The sequence below is a fragment of the Morchella importuna genome (genome assembly GCF_003444635.1).
Source record: "Morchella importuna strain M04M26 chromosome Unknown Morimp01GS001, whole genome shotgun sequence".
NCBI lineage: Eukaryota > Fungi > Ascomycota > Pezizomycetes > Pezizales > Morchellaceae > Morchella > Morchella importuna.
Window position 1 is genome coordinate 3,200,881 of NW_025763398.1, and position 18,838 is coordinate 3,219,718.

Consider the following 18,838-nt stretch of genomic DNA (forward strand, 5'->3'; position numbering starts at 1 on the left):
ACCCAAATACCACTGATCATGCTGGTGGGGACAAGTAAACAATACACGTACATTCGTTTGATCGAGTTATTGTTTGTACATTGGTACATAATGTAGGTATGTGAATACATACTTACCGCTTATTCCTCAATGAGATGAGGCTCTTGTGAGACATGTCTAAGACATTTCTACGTTGAATATGATTGCTTGTTTTCCAAGCGAGAGGAGTCGCCGAAACAGACTGGAAAAAGATAAAGGTGGGGGGTTGGATTTGGTCAATATGGGATATGGGAGGCTTGTTGGGGTAATTGAACTTCAGATTAATGGTGGAATCATGTCCATATCTGTTCTTCGGTGTTATCGTCTTGGGCTTCGTGTTGTACGGCATGAGCAAGCAGGCTTAATTCGTTTGTGTGTATGCATTGGATGCACATGAAACTTATTACTTTGAGATATTGGTACTCAACTAGGAAGCTGATCAGTGGACCTTAGGACTCGACATGTGGAAGCAAATGTGGTGGGGAACTTGGCTTCTTCGACGAGTCTTCTATCCCGCTTCTTTTGCAGATGAGTCCCACAACATAAACAGAGGGGAGTGCGTAAGGACATACTCTAAAGCGTCGCATCTACTCTACAGTAATTGTTCGTACATACTCGTAATAAATTAAATGTTTTTACCCGTACCTACATACCCAGACCGCTTTTTGTTGACAAATTCGGAATAGTATGCAGTGCAGTTACCTAGACTCTACATGTGTTGCCCTACCGTACTAGTATATTTGATCACATCCCAGCCATCGTTGGAAACATGGGAAAAAAGGAAGATCGTGGGTTTGATCTCATGGCCCGGGACCAAACAACCCATGGCAAACCATTACCTGCCCCTCCTCCCGAGGGAAGTAACACAATAAACATGCACGATTCGATGATATAGAGATATCACATCAGCAACGGGCAGGGCATTAGATATCGGAACGGGGATGGATGGAGCAAAAAAAAAAAAAAAATATCAGCGTTGTAAATGTAGGCATGCTAGGCTGCGAGCTGCAGGGCTGAGAGATCAATTATTTTGTGTGGACCCGAGGGCATCATGTAGGCATGGTGGTAACCATTAGAGCTCCCTTCTTGCTGGTCAGCATTGCATTCCTCAGTGCAGTTGTGAGTGTGACGGACGTACCAGCACGCCCACACACACACACATACACACGCACCCACACCACACACCAATTGCGCAGTCGACATGGGGGGAGACATGGGGAGCAGATTCGAAGAGGAAAGGAGGATGTGGGTAAGAGATCAAACCGTAGGGTTATGGCACGTCATATCATGGCATGGAATCATTCCAGAAGGAACCCGACGGTAGGGGGAAAGGGGCGGGGTATCGATCTGAATCATACTTAGAAGAAGCGAGCTTTGTCTGGTCTGCCCTACGAACCGGCGACCTCCGTATTATTTCCTCCCCTTCCCTCCTCCTGTCAAGTCTGCCCTACGCCTGCCAGGGATTCCTTTCTTTTTTGCGTAGCTTTTCTTCCTTTGTATGGATGCGGATCTTGAATAATCAGTCAGTTGTAAGCGCTGCACTTCTTATATGGGTCGTACATACATACCGCATCGCTAGAGCAGTGGTACCTAGAGTACTTCAAATACTGGCGAAGTAAGACGGCCTAGGAAGTATGTAGAGTATGTACCTACATGCCTTAGCTACACATATCGAGGTGTTGATGAGATAAACGGTCCCCATAATCCGGGAGACTTTGCTATCCACTCAATTGAAGAATCAATAAGAGACGGTAGAGAATGATTTGGCCATTATTTCCGAGTCCTACCCAGCCAATCTACCCAACGTCAACAAAAAATAAAAAAATAAAAAAATAAAAAATAAAGAGGCCATGCCATCACATACATCGACTGGCGATTTTCCACGCACGACCCGTCACGCTTCCCTCAGGCTAATCTTGTTACGTTCCTAATCCAATGTCTGTCTTACTATTATGCGGGTGAATGATCCTTGTCCAGCTGAACTCCCACCCTACCCCCATGATGGTGCGACCGCACCCCACGGCTCGCTCCAGAATCGGAAACCTTTCCTCGGTGCAGATGGTATGCATACTTCTACTCTGCTAGAGAAGTCGAGTCAAGTAAAGTATGGGGCGAGGGATTTAAACTGTTTCCCTACGGACTTACATGCGTGAGTTGCCCTATGGGTATCAGAGCACCTCATCCAGGACGATATGGTCCGTTTTGAAGTGTCACGATTTAGTCCTTACTCACTCGCACCGATCCACCACTGGGTAACCTACTTGGGTTTCTTGATATTAGAGTACACACTAGTTACTGTCTTGATGCAGTTAGTTCCCCTTGATCAGTGATCGGCGCCGAGAGAATGAAAGAGTAAAAATGCTGGGTAGAGTAGATCAAACTATGAAAATTAGATGCAGAGACGGAAGTACAATGGTCTTGGTCTCTTTAACTCGTCAATTACCTCCAGAATGTCCGATTGGTGGAAGGACGCAAAAGTTGATCATTGGACTACTACTGTTACACCTCCGAACATCTCTAGCACCTAAGTACTCTAACTACTAAGTTCTAGTGTTCGTAGTGAAGCAGAACCATCACCGTTTCTCACGGCAGTAGAAGAGCGAGAACAATAAGTGCCGGTACTTGAATTTGCTCCGGTACCCGGTAAACAAGCCATGCACACACACAGATGGTGGTGGTGGTAGTGACCAGTCTCACTTTTTTGTTTTTATTTATTTAATTATTTCCTAGCCTATTTGAATAAGGGCTTCGGCGATAAAAAAAAAGTGTATTCAGGTCTGCTTTACAATTAATTGCCTTTCATTTCGTTTTCGAGGTTAGTCCGGCCGGATGAAGCGGTAATTATGCTTTTTTCTTCTATTTTTTAACTTTATATAATTATGTCCGCAAAAGAAACCCACTTTGAGGCATATGTTTATTCTTGAGAAGGATATGAATGATACACCTTGTTGATAGATTCCTGATAAACTCCTCGCTAGAAATGTCACCCGTAGAAAGAGGTTGGTAGTTTTCCAGGAGCAGGGATATATTTTGGTCCTTCCCCCCTTCCCCCCGCTTCCAAAGGATATCCTCGGGATATAACTCTACCACGGTGTTTGTCCCGGCCACGGGGGCGTACGGAAAAGGGACTATCGGACGAACTCATGGGTAGGTAAGGTTCTTTTCAAACTAGCGGTTAAACTCAAGCCCGAGCTCCCTTCTGGTACTGTAATCCATGGCCAAAAGATGCAGTTGTAGGCAGGTAGGCCGATTGATAGGCAGATTATTCTCCCCCTGGCCTGCGTAGCTGTTCCATGGCTCCGGGGTTTGGAATGAGTGGAAGACGGTGCATGATTGATCAATTTCGAACACGAGGATACAGGGAAATATATCCCGTGGCACGGAAGATTAACGCCCACGGGACGTACACGTAAACCGATTAGAAAGATATACCGATTTGATTTTGGGGGGTTATCCTAAACACTCCAGCGGGACACCGGGGATCGTACTCGAGTTTTCCGAGAAATCGAGACATCCCCCCGACCGGGACTGACCATAAGGAGAAGGTGTAACACATAGTAGTAGAGTATTTGTTAGCATTGGTATGTGCTTTGTGGATTATTCTTGTTTCGTTTCATATTATGCACCTTCTCCCTAAAAGAAAAAATAAAAATATCATCTTGGTCAGGAAGAATCAACAGGGGAGTGTAATTGTAGAGTATTTTCAGACAGAAACCCGTGTCTGGTCCCAGTCGAACCATTCAACCGAATGAATATAATAGGTTCCAGTCCAGGATTGAAGATCTGACCCTACATATCTTGTTATTTTATAGAAGCAAGAATAGGCTAACATCTTACCTTCTTGAATGCTCATGTATTACCTACTCTTGGACCAACTAGCCAGCCAGCGGTAAATGAGATATCATAACCAAAAATCCTTAAAATCTCTAACTACTCTGTGCCACCGGATCAACGAAAGCCTTCCCCTTTTTCATACACGGCCGATCATCTCCGTGCCAGCGATATGGATTTCGAAGGAATCTTACGATCTGATGATGGTTTTGATATAATCCAGAATTTGGCGTGGTCACTGGCGCTAGAGGACAACATACGAAGAAGTGAGGTCCCTAGGTCATCATCATATTTCAATGCTATAATCTCCGAAAGCACACATCTCAAGCAAGGTTCCAACGTTCAAAGATCCAATGAGGCCCTTAAATGTCGTGAGGGTACAAAGAATATGAAACAATGATTGATGTAGAATATGCAGTCAGAACTCATGATGTGGGGAAAGCGTTACTGTGATGTGTACTTTTCTGGAAAAACTGCCGACACATCCACCCGTAAACTTTCTGTTTATGTTGATATCTTTCTTTTACCCCTTCCTCGCCCCAATATCATCGGTTCAAGGTTCCCATTCGCCAGGGGGTTCGGCGTAATTTATGAGTTACTGATATGTATCGATCGATACTCAGATAGGGTGGATGGACGGAATCGAAACGTATGTAAACATCAGACCCTTAGAGTTGTATGTAGGCAATGCATCTAATTAGGTACGTGTCATCCCCTCGACACTCAAGGTTCATGGATGGCTTTTGTCGACGAAGATTGCCCTACTAGACACAGACTCCAAGATTTTCTCTTGGTATCGTTGTTGGGTGTGCTAGGTTGTACGTGCTGCTGCTGCGTGTGTGACAACACGATGGCTCTAGGCAACCATCGCAAGCTTTGTCGTGCAGTGCATGTGCCATTCCACTTGATCTTGGTACAAGCCAGTTAGTTATGTGCTCTGTGCCATGGGATTAGACAAGACGACATGAATAGCGAATTGTAAAATAAAGATCTAATATCGTAACAGTAACGACTCACGATTCCCCAGGACGTAGAGAGAAAAAAACCAGCCAACTGAAGTGGCTTTCCACAATTAATCTTTGGGCTCATCACCTTGTAGCCAATGGTAGTTGGTCGAAGACAAAAAACGGTGGAATAAGGAAAGAGACTATTAATCCGAAAAGGGGTAGACAACGTTAATTTCTACATACCGTAGCAGCAGCACCTACTCCTCTCCGCACGTATTGTACGCTAGATCGCCCACGAAAGCCGATGAACAGCGGGCATGAAAACAAGCTCCGCAAAACGTACCCCTGAATTCAGGGTGTCTCGCCTGCCGTCTGTCAGCATATTGATGTTGTGTTGTTGACATTGAGTTTCCAGTTGCTCTCTCTCGCGGTCCTGGCTATGCTTCTGAAACCTTGCCAGTCACGCCATGACGGATATCGATTCGCTCTTCTCGCGCAACAAAGAAACGTCGGGTCCAGGAAACAGATGCTCAGTCCCAGCACCACGGGACATGGAGCAAAAAAGCAAAAAATATCTTATGCAGGCGCTGAAGGCGCAGCAAACGCGGCCGCGGGCCCCCTGCTCGGTCCTCTATCAAACGGGACTTACCATTTCAAGCCGACAGAAGACGCCCTTTTTTTTATTTTTATTTCCTTCCCTATGGTAGGTAATGTGATAGATAGATCCAAGTGACAATAGTCGCCAGGATCGACGAAGACTTTGAATATCGCGAAATAGTAGATGAGTAACGCTTAAACGCACCTATATGAGTATATATTTCGGTGACAGTCAAGGCCAAGATTTCACGAGAAGAGTTATATTTTTATTTCATGAATTAAGGGATAGAAAAAATAAGAACCGTAACGTTTTGGAACTCCCCGCTAAGGATACGTTAGGATCAGTCCACCATTTACCTGTGCACCTATAGTTATCTACCCCACATGTATGTACCTACTGGTCAACGTCTTGGAGATCAATGGAAAGAAGCTTTAGGATGTGTCAGTATCGATAGTTATCTTTAGCTACCGTGGGCAAAGACCATTGAAAGCTTGTCTGGGGATCTAGAGCAGGAGTTTAGGTACAGGCCCTTTTTGTCAACTGTAAGAAATTGTGGCTTGCATCTGATAGGGCAACACACTTCCACACATCGTTCGGCTCGCAAACGATAACTTAAATCAAGCGAGGGACACATGTGATCTCCACAACTCATGTACATTACTATATTTTACCTGGCGAGGCTAAGTATAACCTTTGCGGGGGAGGCAGTGTAAGGCTTGATTCCTTTATGGCAAGCGGGCATTAACACGTTTAGGTCGCCTATTTAGAAATCACACGTATTTGGAGGAGGCAGAGGGGAATATGGTCGCTGGCACAGACAGGTAGGTCCTCCACATACATACACGGTGGTGGAGGCTCCTTTATCCCACTTGGGGGCCCTTTTTTTTTTCTTCACCTGGTGGAGGCTAACGGCTGCGTTGGACGACTGAGTATCACCACATGTAGGTACTTACATGTATCTCCCTTGGCTGTGACACCTACGAGTTTTTCCGGTTGTAGCTGCTAGTAGCACACAGTCATACCAGTTGTAGCACAGACCAAGCCAATACCCTTGCTGTGCCTTTACAATTTGACTCTCCACGTCGGTGTCCTCTCGCTTATAGAGACAGCCAAGGGGAAGGAGGAGGAGTTGAGGCAGAATTAATAATTAATTAGGTCGCCATTTCTAACTACAATAGTGTACCTAATTCTGTGTAGACACATGTATCATAAGATATTTTATTGAGCCTCACGCTATCAAGCCACGAGCGCTCCCGGTGCCCAACTGAAAGGAAACCGATTGTAATAAGAAAACGCCTATTATTGAAGGAGGCAAATTTGGTCCCGCGAACAAGGTCCCGCATGCGTTCTGGATAAGAAGCAATCGACGGAATTTGCTTTCTGGGGTTTGGGGCGTTAATCCAGACCTCAAGGTTGGTCCTTTCCTTTCCTTCCCCGCCATATTAGAGTAGCTGTTCCCGTCTATCAAGTGGCGCTCGACACTTTTAATACCTGGTTCTAGTGGGCATACTAACTCAACGTGAATTATCGTCTCCTGTCACTTGTTCCCGTGATTGAAGCCTCTTTACGACTACCACACGATGCTTATTGGCGCCAGGCCTGACTTGCTTCTGTGACATGCAGAATCAGAAGGAACGGAGTTCGTCTGTGCTTCGTTACACCACTCCAAATAGCGGGATTTTGATTCGAGAATCCCCCCACACACACCCAATTGTCTGTGCTTGGTGTGCTAAGCTCTTTTATTTAAAAATAGTAAAGGGTCTATCTCCTTTTGTATATTAACCAATCAAGGTTTGATATTGGGCAAGTATTAGAGCATATCAAACAGAGGGAAATGGAACTTTTTCCGACGTGTCGCGCGTATTTGCCGATTCGAACAGGATCATACTTTATGTCAATGGAGCCAGTTTCTGGTGACTAGAGAATCTGGATGGAATGTTATTCCGTTCTCAAGCCAATACATCATATATTTGTCAATTTCCGTGATTGTCCCGAGCAAAACACCAAGTGCAAGTGATAGGCGATGAGCGGGATAACCCTGACTGGGGAAAACAAATACAGCGTCGGACAACTAAAAGCCGGCCGCTAGTCCTAATTAGGATCACGCTCTCCCTAATCGGGATAATTAGGAAACGATATATAATACGGTGCCTAATTGGTGTTGCTCTTGGCAGGAAGTTACTATTTCGTAGCAGAAACACTTCTGCGAATCAAATATATGGCAGATCCATCTGGAAATATTTTTTGTTAAGTGGGGTGAAGGTGGTTGATTCGAGGATCGGTTCCGACTGTACCTACATCTAGTGGGTGTGTGAATTGCCTCTTTCGCAGATCAAATAATGGTACATGACGCTTTGGGAATGGGGATGGTAGATATCGGAGGGTCGGGAGTCAGGGTAGAGCGGGAAGGAAGGAAAGGCACTTACTTTAGAGCGTGTGCTTCCAAGGACTCGTCTAATTATTACGGATTAGGAATTGGTGCCAAAGTTCACCCGAACGTCATGGACATCATTTCGAACACTCTTCACCTCCTTGAGAGTGCTACATGTTTGAATCGGTAAGAGTTAATTGCCTAGGTTTTGTGAGCGTACCTAGTTTAGCATATGTAGTAGAACACTGCTGCTGCACAGGCTCAGTAATCGCATGCGACTTTCGAGTTCGGGATGGGAATTTAGCTGTGCAGCATGGAAGATACGCACAGTGATGTAAAGTGTGATTTCTTCTTTCCTTTTGCCCATACCCGCCGAGCTGGTTGGCTTTGTTCATTCACACACCGTAGGTAGGGCATGCGCCTCACCAAGCGAGGCTGGTGAGCAAAGCCTCGGTGCTAAATGTTGTGGATTGGGATTTGTCCCATCTAGGCGAACAACCCTGTCCAGGTCCAGCGATGCGGGGGTCACCGATTCACAGGGAGAAAGAGGAATAGCTGGTAGGACCGCAGGATTGCAGGATGCAAGATATGTTGGATTGGGACAGGTTGGGGCTTCCTTCATTCCTTTTTGGACTACAGATTCGTGTTTCATGGGATTGGAAAGTATACATTAGGGTACATAATACTCTGACGAGACGATGGATTGATGATAGGTGTCGATTCGGTGGTGGTGATGATGATGATGGGGGGGTAGAGGAGGGTATTGTTGGTGATATGATGGTGATGATGATGATGATGATGAAGATGATTGTAGATGATGAGTTGTGACTGATGGGGATTGAGTTGATTGGGGGGATAAATTAATTGCAAGGGATTAATTGAGAAACCTACTATGAAATCAGTTTTGAGAAAGGAGAGATGTGGACAAACCACTTCGAACTTCCTCATGGTGGACCTGCAACCAGTTGCAGGGGGGCTGGTGCCTAGTCATCAGCCCTGCCAACAGCAAGTCCTGGACCCACGCACTAAGAGAGTCTTCCTTAGCAGCAGCAACACTACCACACCGTTCACCCTGAGCACCCTTCCCTCCATGTCTCACACTGCCCACCACCACCCACGATAGATACATGTATGTACTAACACACAGACACAATACAGGCATGCTGCGCGGGGGGGGGGGGGGGGGGGGGGAAGTCAGACAGCTTGCACTCCCACTATGTATGGCGAGGGGGAGGGAAAGGAAAATAATTAAAAAAAAAAAGCCAATCTCGTTCGTTTATGTCATGCAGCGAGCCAATCACCCTCTGGCCGGGATGTGCACAGAAAACGAGGGCCGGTCCCATCCACACTCATAGCCCCATCCCATATTTAAGAAGCCGCAGCATCTGCTCTCACTCACTCGTCTTTGCCCGAAAGCCGTCTTACAAAAAGACACGAAGATCTCCATTCAATCTTCCTCACCCCAGCCCTACAGACTTCCCGGTTCAGACTCATATACATAGGTAGATAACCCGCCATCTTCGACAGCAAGGCATATCACAAGGCATTCAACCATCCTCCTTTTTATACTTAAAGATTCGAGAATCTGCCTCGCTCATATAATATCATCCTCCCACACTGAGCTTTTTTCTATTCTCGTGTCTGCCTTCCATCCTTCTAGAAGAACCCCAGGACACAATCGAGCGGCAAATTTCGTGAGATCGTTAAGGTACGTTTGGGGGAATCACAGATCTTGTTTCCTACTTTTCCAAACTCTCGGGTCATCTAGCGTCATGTCTCTCTTGAAATGTCACAACTTTTTCAGCTGGTTTCGAGTTTCGCTTCCATTATCGCAAGCCTCGGTTGTCGGCCCGTTTGGCTGGCAGCTGAGGGACGATTATCACATTTGTTGTCTATCAAGCTCTAAAGCTAACCACACAAAACGGTTATTAGGTGAGCGAGAAAAACAAGCATAGTTCAGCTTGTCTCTCCTCAGCTCAGTTATCTCCCTACCCTCGCAGCAACAGTAACACTACATATTACACAACAATGGCAACTTCGCAGTCATTACCTACCTCGTCGATAGCCCCTAGTATGAAACCGGAGGCCTTGACAGACTTTGTATTATTCGAGGAAAACGAACCTATATATTTCGACTCGCGGCAGTTTATTCACCAGAGCAACCCTCAATTCCACTCAGCGCCAATCCACTCAGATAATTACGTTACATCATCAGCATCACGGGGTGGAGTTGTAGATTGGAGTGCAATGTTAGAAAACCCGAGTAGTATAGATAATAATTTACATACAAGGCAACAGCAGCAAGAGGGAGTTAGCAAGCCATTCTACCCCATGGACCTTCCACCAGCTACGTCGGCCTCATCATTCGACAACTACCCACCCTACACCGGATACGGGATCTCAGAAAGCTTCGCAGACGAGATGCCCCCAGCCCCAGGCGTCCTGGTTCACCCTCCAACATTTCCTTATCCGTCTAATATTCCTCAGGATGACTATAGGCAAAGCCCCTTCCCTTCTCCAGTCACCTCGGCCGGTGGATGGGATGGCCACTCCTCAGTCACAAGTGCGATCTCTGGATCTGAAGCTGGCAGCAACTCACCTTACCTCAATGACGACGGCCTGTACACTACTCAGTATCCCACTGGTACGTTCTTCACCCAACATCCTGTTACCTCTCTGGAGCAGTTGTTAACGAACACATCAGCAACAGGAAGTGTCGACCCTTCGCTCATCAGCATCCCTTCACCAAACCAGCTGAACGATGATGCCCCGGCCTCGGCTTCGTCGCATGGCTCACCCGGTTGGCAATCTGCACCGTCTCCAGTTTCTAACCCTGGGTCGCCGGTATTTAACAAGCCAGTAAGATCTGGTGGATCCGTTGGTCGTCTGTCACCTTACCCAGCACGCGAGCGCCCAGCTCCTTACCCAACCCGGAGGCCATCAGTATCGTCCCAGGGCTCCCGCAGATCCCATGGATCACCAATTGGAGCTGGAAATTTGGAATGGTTTGAAGATCCCAGTGGGGTCCAGAGTGGTGAAATCTTTGCAGGACAGCAATTGCAAAGGGCTGCAAGTGCCGAGTCCCACCGATCAAGGGGGGTCAGGGCACCAAGCAGCTCTGCCAGCGTCCCAAGCAGCCATAGTGGTGTTGGATCATCAGGAAAGGATACAGTCTGCCCGGAGTGCAACAAGAGTTTTAGGGATCTCAGGGCACATCAACTCACCCATCAGTTGGAGCGACCAGTGAAGTGTCCGATCGCAACATGTGAATACTCGAAAAAGGGATTTGCTAGAAAATATGACTGCCAAAGACACACCCTGACACACTACAAGGGAACAATGGTGTGCGGGTTCTGTCCTGGATCCGGGTCGGCAGTGGAGAAGTCGTTCAACCGTGCAGACGTGTTTAAGCGCCACTTGATGTCTGTACACAATGTCGAGCAGACGCCTCCAAACGGCCGCAAGAAGATTGGATCAAAGCAAGGTTCTTTCACTGCGTCTCCTACGGAGGAAGACCGCTTTTCTGGCGCATACATCACCGGAAAGTGCAGTATTTGCGCGGTCACCTTCGCCACTGCTCAGCAGTTCTACGAGCATTTGGATGAGTGCGTGCAGCTCAAGGTTGTCCAAGAGGAGCCAGCTGCAGCATTCAACGAAATGAATCTTGACTCGGTCAAGCTAGAAGACATGGAAGAGGCTTCAGAGAAGGGAAAGCGATTCAACAAAGATGAGGAGGAGGAGGACGAGGAAGATGTCGAGGAAGAGGACGACCTTGCCGAGGAGGGTGAAGACGGTGCCGATGACGGAAAGGATGAAACCTTTACCCCACCCGGCCGCAAGTCCACCGGCAAGCTTGGACGCAATGGATCCAAGCGAGCCACTCGCGGGGGAGCAAAGAAGCCCGCTTCCGGGAACGGAAGCGGTGGCTCACGTCCGAGGTGACAATCAACTCACTCCCGAGTGATCGGGGGTGGCTCCATTCAAAAGCCGGCCTCTCGCCCGCGCCCAAGAAAGAGAAAGAACTTTCCAGCCGGGTGGGGAAGCCAGCCAGAACAGATGGTGACGAAGCGAAGATGTTTGATGGTTTTCGACGGACCAAAGCTGTTGTGCCGTGATGAGATGATGATGAGCACCGAGTGGGAAGTCAGAGCGCCCCTCGGCGGAGACTCGTATGTCTCCGACCTTGACTTCTGGACTATGAGGCGCGCCGAGGCCTTTTTGGACGCGGCGCCCAGCAAGACTGCGCAGTCCACATCAAGTGGGATTGTGGGAGAAGCGAGATAATATTAGTTTCAATCTTTTGACGTTTCTTCTTTTTGTTCTTCTTTTATCTCATTTCCTTCTATGTCTATTATTTTTGTATTAACCCTTTTTTATTTCCTTTATTTTTTGTTTGTTCATTTTGGCGTTGCATTTTTCTTTCACGGTGTTATGTTTTTTTTTCTCTTTCTGATCTCACGATAGCGATGATATGATGGCTGGGAAGCGGGTCTTTTTTTTTTTCTGGTTGTTTTTTTTGCGATCCCACCCCAAAGCAAAACAAAAATAACTTATTTCCTTTACGATTTAGCATGATTGGGATCTTTTTTTTTTTTTCAACGGGACGGTGTACCTTTTTTCTGTTTTTTTCTTTTGGGTTTCTTATGTTTACCTCAGCTGAGCTGTTTTGGGGAATGATTGGGATATCCGGGAGGAGGGAGCATGTGGTGGTGGTAGTGGTAGTGGTGTGGATATGAATTCACCGTTTTTTTTCTTTCTTTTTCGCAAGAAAGCCAAAAAAAAAAAGAAAAAGAAACACACACACACACACACACACACACACACACACATTTTGGCATATGGAAGGGGCGCTTTTGAGGATTTTGGGTTTACTAGTATCTTTGCTTTTTTCTATGTTTTTTCTATGTTTTTTTTCTTTTTTCCTTGAGTAGGGAGAGAGAGAGAGAGAGAGAGAGAAAACTGGAGAAAGAGACAATGGGGACGGACTATCTAGATGAATTAAAGGGGGCCACACCAAGCCTTTATTTTTTATTTTTTTTGGGGGGTTCAACGCATTGAAAACGTCCCGTTGGTGCAGTGCAATATAAATATTATGTTTTTTGCCACATCTATGAGAAAATATGAGAAACAGCACTGTAGGTACTGACAGCTAGTAATTAAGTGAGAAAGGGAGGGAGGGAGGGAGGGAGGGAGGGAGGGAGGGAGGGAGGGATGCATGACGACATGTACCACGATGAGCTTACGAGTCGGTAACTCGGTGGGAGGAATTAAGTGAGTGAGGGTTATGAAAGAAAAAAAGAGAAAAAAAAAAAAAGGGTTAACTCAGATACATGTATGTGAGTATCCGACGATGCGAGTGACTGCAAGTGATCTGACGCATCGTTTTCCAATCCATCATCCATCCATCCCATTCCAACTCAGGGGTTGGAATGGGGGGTTAAACTAGCTATGTAGCAGATAATTGCTTATTAGTTACCCGGCTATTTCCGTCACTAAATATTACCATTGATAGATCTTGGGTTATTTGTAGATACATATATAGATGGGGAGCAGTAGTGGGTGGTGGCGGGTGGTGGTGGGTGGTGGGGTGATGATGAGTGAAGAAGGAGGGGTGGTGGGTGGTGGGTGGTGTGCAGTGCAGTTTGTTACACTGGGGAACTTGGAACTCAGGCACAGGCACAGACAGGCACAGGCAGATATAGATAGATCATAGTTTGATATATTATTGATATCGATGGAGATGGGATGGGGATGGGGATGTGATGGGGTGCGCGCGGGTCGGGCCGAGGTTCTACACTTGCCTGCCTGCAACAACAAACCTTCTCGCAAGCTGCAGTCCTCCATATCACATCCGCACCTTAACGCCCAGCAGCAGCACCACCACAATCCCACAGTACACCTACAGCTAGCTAGCTATACCGCCTTCCTTACTATATACCACCACCACTGTAGATACCCGCCCCCCCCCCCCCCCCCGCGCTATAGCTATAGTAACCTCACCATACCACCACCCGCACCCGCACCCGCACCCGCACCCGCACCCCCGCCACACACAGCAGCAATGCCCCGCCCAGCCGCCCTCGCAACCCACAAGCTCCTCAGCAGCTTCCACCACAACCCCGCGCTGCCAAAGCACACATTCTACTTCCTCGCCTCGGTCGCCTTCTCGGCGCTCAACCGGCCCGACGAGATACCGCGCATCTGGCGCTACGCGCTCGAGAACGTCGCCATCCCGGGCAGCGCCGAGGAGGAGTATGTGAAGAGGGAGCTGGCGGGGAGGATGGCGGAGCAGGAGGAGGGAAGGGAGAGTGCGCTCGTGATACATCGAAAGATTAGAGAGGCGCTGTTGAAGAGTGTGGTCATTTGCGGGTTGCCGGTGGTACGTTTTTTCTCTCTCTTCCCCGTCATATCCCGCACTAGCCAGCTAGCTGCTCCGCGGAGTGGTGCGGCCGCGGACCAACCCCACCCCACCCCACCACAACCACAACCACAACCACAACCACAACCACACCTACTAACCCCTCCCACCACCAGACCATCAACGCCCTCACCGCCCTCACCACCGCCACGCCCCCCCACCTGCTCCCCCCTCCCCCACCGGCCGCCGCAGCACCCTCACCACGCCCCCCTCCCCGCTCCTCGCCCGCGGAAACACCTTCTTCAGCACGCTCTACGGCAAGGTCACCTCCCGCGTGATGGGCAACATGGTGCACGCCTACGACGACCTCGGCGTCGTCGCCGAGCTGCTGTACGCGCACGTGCTCAGCAACACGGCGGTGCTCGGTGCGCGCGACACGAGCCTGCTTGTTGTGGCGGGCCTGGTGCCGCAGGATGTGGACCCGCAGCTGAGGGGCCATGTCAAGGGCGCCGTGACGAATGGGGCGACGGAGGGGCAGGTGGAGGCCGTGAGGAGGCTGGCGGAGGTGTGTTGTAGGGTTGCGGGGAGGGAGGTGGCGGGGAGTGGGGGTGCGAGTGGGAGTGGGGGGGCGAAGCTGTGAGTGGAGTTTTGTTTGTAGATATGCCGGTTTATATAGATTATTAAAGACAATTGAGTGATCTTTTAGAAATGTAGCCAGAAAAGTAAATAATTAAGCACAACCCATCACTCGGCAGACATTCAGCCGGCCGGGTAAACTCCACTGCCGTAGCGCTAAATTAGTTGTGAACTTCTTGACCGCGCAAATTACCCGGATAAAGCAAGCAGCTCTGGTAGCTCAGGGGTTAGAGCATGCGATTGCAGATCGCAGGGTCGATCGTTCAAATCGGTCTCAGAGCTTGTCTTTACATTTTTCTCAACCTCTCCAACACCAGCACTCGTTCGTTCTTGTGTGTTCTTGAGTGGTTCTGGGCTGCGAAATTCATCCTTCGGTGGTGTTGCTCGCTTATTTTACTTTTCGAGTTGGGCGACAGGGTCAGGGTTTCTGAAAAGATGTGTTTGTGGTCATTGACATGTGCTTAGGAGGGAGGATTCAACTTTCTTGAGAATTGTGGTGGGGCGTGGAATCTTTTGCAACCCATGACACATGTATCCAACAGTTGTTTGCACACACAAACACAACAAGGGCATGCAAAGAAGGATTCGATATATAACCAAGATAAGTATACAAGAACGTAAGAGCCGAAACCGAACCAAAACCAAAACCAAAATCAAAAGCCAAACCAAAAAGAAACGAGAGCCACTATCCAACAACTAACTACAAGCACTGATAGTAGTACGGATTAAGGACAGTGCACGTATACCCGGTTGCACACACGGTTGATCCCACGTAATTCTGTTTTTATCATCGTTCCACCGTTAGCATCCATTGTCATCTCATCATCAAACACACACACACCACACCGCATCAAGGCACAAACAGAGGGAGGAAGGGAGAGGGGGACTTACGATACCGCCACACTGGCTGTACTGCGGGACGGGGGTCGTGCTCCCGGTGGCTAAGGCGAGGATCTTCTCGACGGCCTTCTCGGCCGCGATCATGATGGGCGCGGACGGGTTTGTGGTGACGTGGCCGGGGAAGATGGAGGCGTCGACGACGAACTAAGGGTTTTTGTCAGTCATTCAGTCTTGTCTCATGGAAGACAGAAGAGGAGGAGGGGGAGCAAAAGGAAGGAAGGAAGGGAGATCACAAACCAGGTTGTCGGTTCCGTAGACCTTCGTGTTAGCGTCCACAACACTGCCAGTTGTTCCATCGCCCGCCAGCCCAGAGTCGGTGCCCATCTTGCAGGTCCCGATCCAGTGGTTAGAGCGTCTGCTGTCGACATACGAGTTGACATACTCCTGCGCCGTGACGCCCGCCGCGGGCCTGATGAACGTGATGCCGCCCTTATCCCTGGCAGCGTTGAGCACGCTCTGGACGCCGCGCACTACCACATCGATATCGGCCGCGTCGCGAAGGAAGGGAGAGGTGCTGATCTGCATGTTGAGCGAGCTGGTGATGGTCATGCGGCCGCGCGAGGTGACGCCGGTGCCGAGGTACTGCGACATTGTGACGAGGTTGGTGCCCTCCTGGCCGAGCGAGCCTTCGCTGCGGGCGGTCCACTGCAGCTGGCGGGTGATGCCGTCGGTGCCGAGGAAGGACTCCCAGAGCATGGTGTTTGGGCCTGGGGCGGCGGTGGCGAGGATTCCGGCGCGCTGGTTCAGGTAGAGGTTCATGTCGGTGGTGTTTGGGTTGTCGTAGGCAGCGTAGAAGTCATAGCTTGTGACGCTGGCATGGCTAAAGACCATGTCTGTGTTTGTGTGGTCGAGGACGTTATAACCCACTGGGAGACGGATCCACTCACTCGTGGCCTGCATTGCGGCGCCCTCCAGAGAGGACTTTACAACGTTCAGCTGGTCTGTGGGGCCGATACCGGAGCGGAAGAGGATCTTAGGTGTCCCAAAGGCACCGGCAGAGAGAATCACACGGCCGGTGGTGGGGGTAACGTTATAGACTCCGAGCTTCCCGCCGACAGTTGTGGAGGAGGGCGTCACCTGCACACCGGTGATATGGCCAGCGGTACGCAGCGTCTTGATGACGGTCGTGTTGACGGCGATGGCAAAGTTGGAGCGGGCCTTTGCGGTCTGAAGATATGTTGCGAGGGGCCCGCCACGCTCGCCGTTGGCGTACATGAATGGCGAGTGGGAAAAGGTGCGGTTCTTTTGGTTAGGTACCGAGTTTGCGGTGACCTCTGACCATCCAGCGGTCTTTAGCACGCTGGAGAGAACGGTGTAAGGAGCCTGCAGATAGCGTACGCCGTTGCTAGATGGGTTATCAGTGCCGGGAATACGTGTGAAGACTTTGTTGGTCGCAGAGACCATATCAGTGGCCTTCCATCCAGTGGGGAAGTTATCGTTCCAGTCTCTGTCCTGGGGCTTGAAGAACAGTCCCGCATTGACGGCTGTCCCACCGCCGAGGACGCACCCAGCCATCTGGTCAATATCATTACAGGCAATACCAGCGCTGTCTACCCAAATCTGATTGCAGAGACCCGGCACATCGAAACGTGTCAGGCCCTTTCCTGCCAGCCAGGCGGGTCCAACGGTGCCTCCGGACTTGTAGGTACTTGGTGGACCGCGCTCGATCAGAAGCACGCTCTTACCGGTCTCAGACAGACGGTCCGCAACTATTGCCATGGATATCAGTTAGCCAGCTGCCTTATACTAACTACGTCGTTGATATAGAAGGGTCAATGATCAACTTACCAACCAACCCTGCTGCACCACCACCAACAACAATATAATCATACGTGCCCAGCACCGTTGTGCTTGTGGGTGTCGCTGTGGGTGCGGTAGTACTGACTGCAATAGTAGTAGTTGGGACCGCAGTGGGCGTCGGTGCAGCTGCAAGCCACCCCTCATACCCTGACTGTCTCGCGCTCGTAAGGATAACACCGTACTGACCGAACCCTTGATGCTCCTCAAATGTAGAGGCAGGGTCAGTGGGATCGTCGACAGGGGCGGTGCTCTGGGCCCATCCCATAACGGTAAAGTCGGCGGTGGGGTCAAAGCCACCGTCGGTCCAGGTCACACAGTCGACGCAGCGGAAAGTGTAGGAGAAATGGGTGGCATTGGAACTGGTGTAGAGAGGAATGCTGGAGGCGGTGCCAGAGTAGACTGTGGGCTCAAGGTAGCCACTAAGGGACTATCAGCGCTGCTCTTCCACTGCTACCTACTCTCCGGAAGACTTACGAGGCCATGCGGAACGACTGTACAATTTCATTTCCATTCATCCACACGACGCTGAGGAGGTTGCCGTTCATGCCTCCACCAAAGCTGACACCGGACCATCCTCCGATAGGGCCGACCTATAGATCATCAGCACTTTAATTCAATATCAATAGTAATAAAGATGCTCACAATCTGCCCAATAAACTCATTGGTTGGTGCGCTCGGAAAGACGGCTCCAAAACTGAAGCCCCCATATGAGCTGGTCAGGAAGCGCTGAAAGATTATCCCCGTTGTAGGGTCGGTGTATTCAGTTGTTGACTGTGCGAGTACTATCATTCACGCCGAGAAAAGATTAGTACGGGTGGGTATAAACACGGTTTCTAATATGGGGAATGTGTTTTACCTGAACTAGTCAGACCCAACACAGACAACAGGTAGAAGAAAGAGATTTTCATATTGGCGACTCAGTAAAGGAAAGACTATCACCGGAACCGGATTTGGTTGGTGGGTTGGGTGGGTTGAGTGGGTCGTCTGTCTCTTGTGTTCTTGAGAGAGATGGTACGGGAGATCATAGGGGATCAATGGGCTTCTTATATTGACTCCCGAGATCTCCTATGGCTAGAAAGAAGTGATAGATGAGGAGGTGAGAGAAATCGTATGGTTCATTCCATCGTTAGTGCGGTGGACCTCTGGGTACGCCATGCACCTGGAAAGTGAGGTTTCCTGGGGTACATGGTAATTGCAGTTGGGCCCGTATAATGCATGCATGAAGCAGTACCTACCTGCCTATGCAGCACAGAAGACAATGACGGCCGGTACGTTCACACGTTTTTCCGCACATGTGTGGGGAATCTCCGAGCTAGCAAACTCGACGGCATCACTTTAGATTGGGGCACGACCTTAACACTAGGGTAGAGGTAGAGTAT

The 18,838-nt window shown here is 49.2% G+C and overlaps 5 protein-coding genes across 5 annotated transcripts; 4 read left to right on the forward strand and 1 right to left on the reverse strand.

Annotated features, from left to right (window-relative positions):
- Positions 1-9,793: 9,793 nt before the first annotated feature.
- On the forward strand, positions 9,794-11,707 carry LAJ45_00804 (uncharacterized protein; the record flags this gene model as incomplete). Its single annotated transcript, XM_046110403.1, has 2 exons — positions 9,794-10,409; positions 10,470-11,707. The coding sequence occupies 2 exons, from the start codon at positions 9,794-9,796 to the stop codon at positions 11,705-11,707; spliced, it is 1,854 nt and encodes a 617-aa protein (XP_045977096.1).
- A 114-nt stretch (positions 11,708-11,821) lies between these two features.
- On the forward strand, positions 11,822-12,049 carry LAJ45_00805 (uncharacterized protein; the record flags this gene model as incomplete). Its single annotated transcript, XM_046110404.1, has 1 exon — positions 11,822-12,049. One exon carries the CDS (start codon positions 11,822-11,824, stop codon positions 12,047-12,049), a length of 228 nt encoding a protein of 75 aa, XP_045977097.1.
- Positions 12,050-13,826: 1,777 nt separating this feature from the next.
- Positions 13,827-14,461, forward strand: LAJ45_00806 (uncharacterized protein; the record flags this gene model as incomplete). The annotated part of the gene is made up of 2 exons (XM_046110405.1): positions 13,827-14,144; positions 14,300-14,461. The coding sequence occupies 2 exons, from the start codon at positions 13,827-13,829 to the stop codon at positions 14,459-14,461; spliced, it is 480 nt and encodes a 159-aa protein (XP_045977098.1).
- An 8-nt stretch (positions 14,462-14,469) lies between these two features.
- LAJ45_00807 (uncharacterized protein) lies at positions 14,470-14,763 on the forward strand (the record flags this gene model as incomplete). The annotated part of the gene is made up of 1 exon (XM_046110406.1): positions 14,470-14,763. The coding sequence occupies one exon, from the start codon at positions 14,470-14,472 to the stop codon at positions 14,761-14,763; it is 294 nt and encodes a 97-aa protein (XP_045977099.1).
- A 696-nt stretch (positions 14,764-15,459) lies between these two features.
- Positions 15,460-18,248, reverse strand: LAJ45_00808 (uncharacterized protein; the record flags this gene model as incomplete). Its single annotated transcript, XM_046110407.1, has 6 exons — positions 15,460-15,537; positions 15,651-15,803; positions 15,897-17,368; positions 17,448-17,878; positions 17,934-18,049; positions 18,102-18,248. 6 exons carry the CDS (start codon positions 18,246-18,248, stop codon positions 15,460-15,462), a joined length of 2,397 nt encoding a protein of 798 aa, XP_045977100.1.
- Between the last annotated feature and the right edge of the window lie 590 nt (positions 18,249-18,838).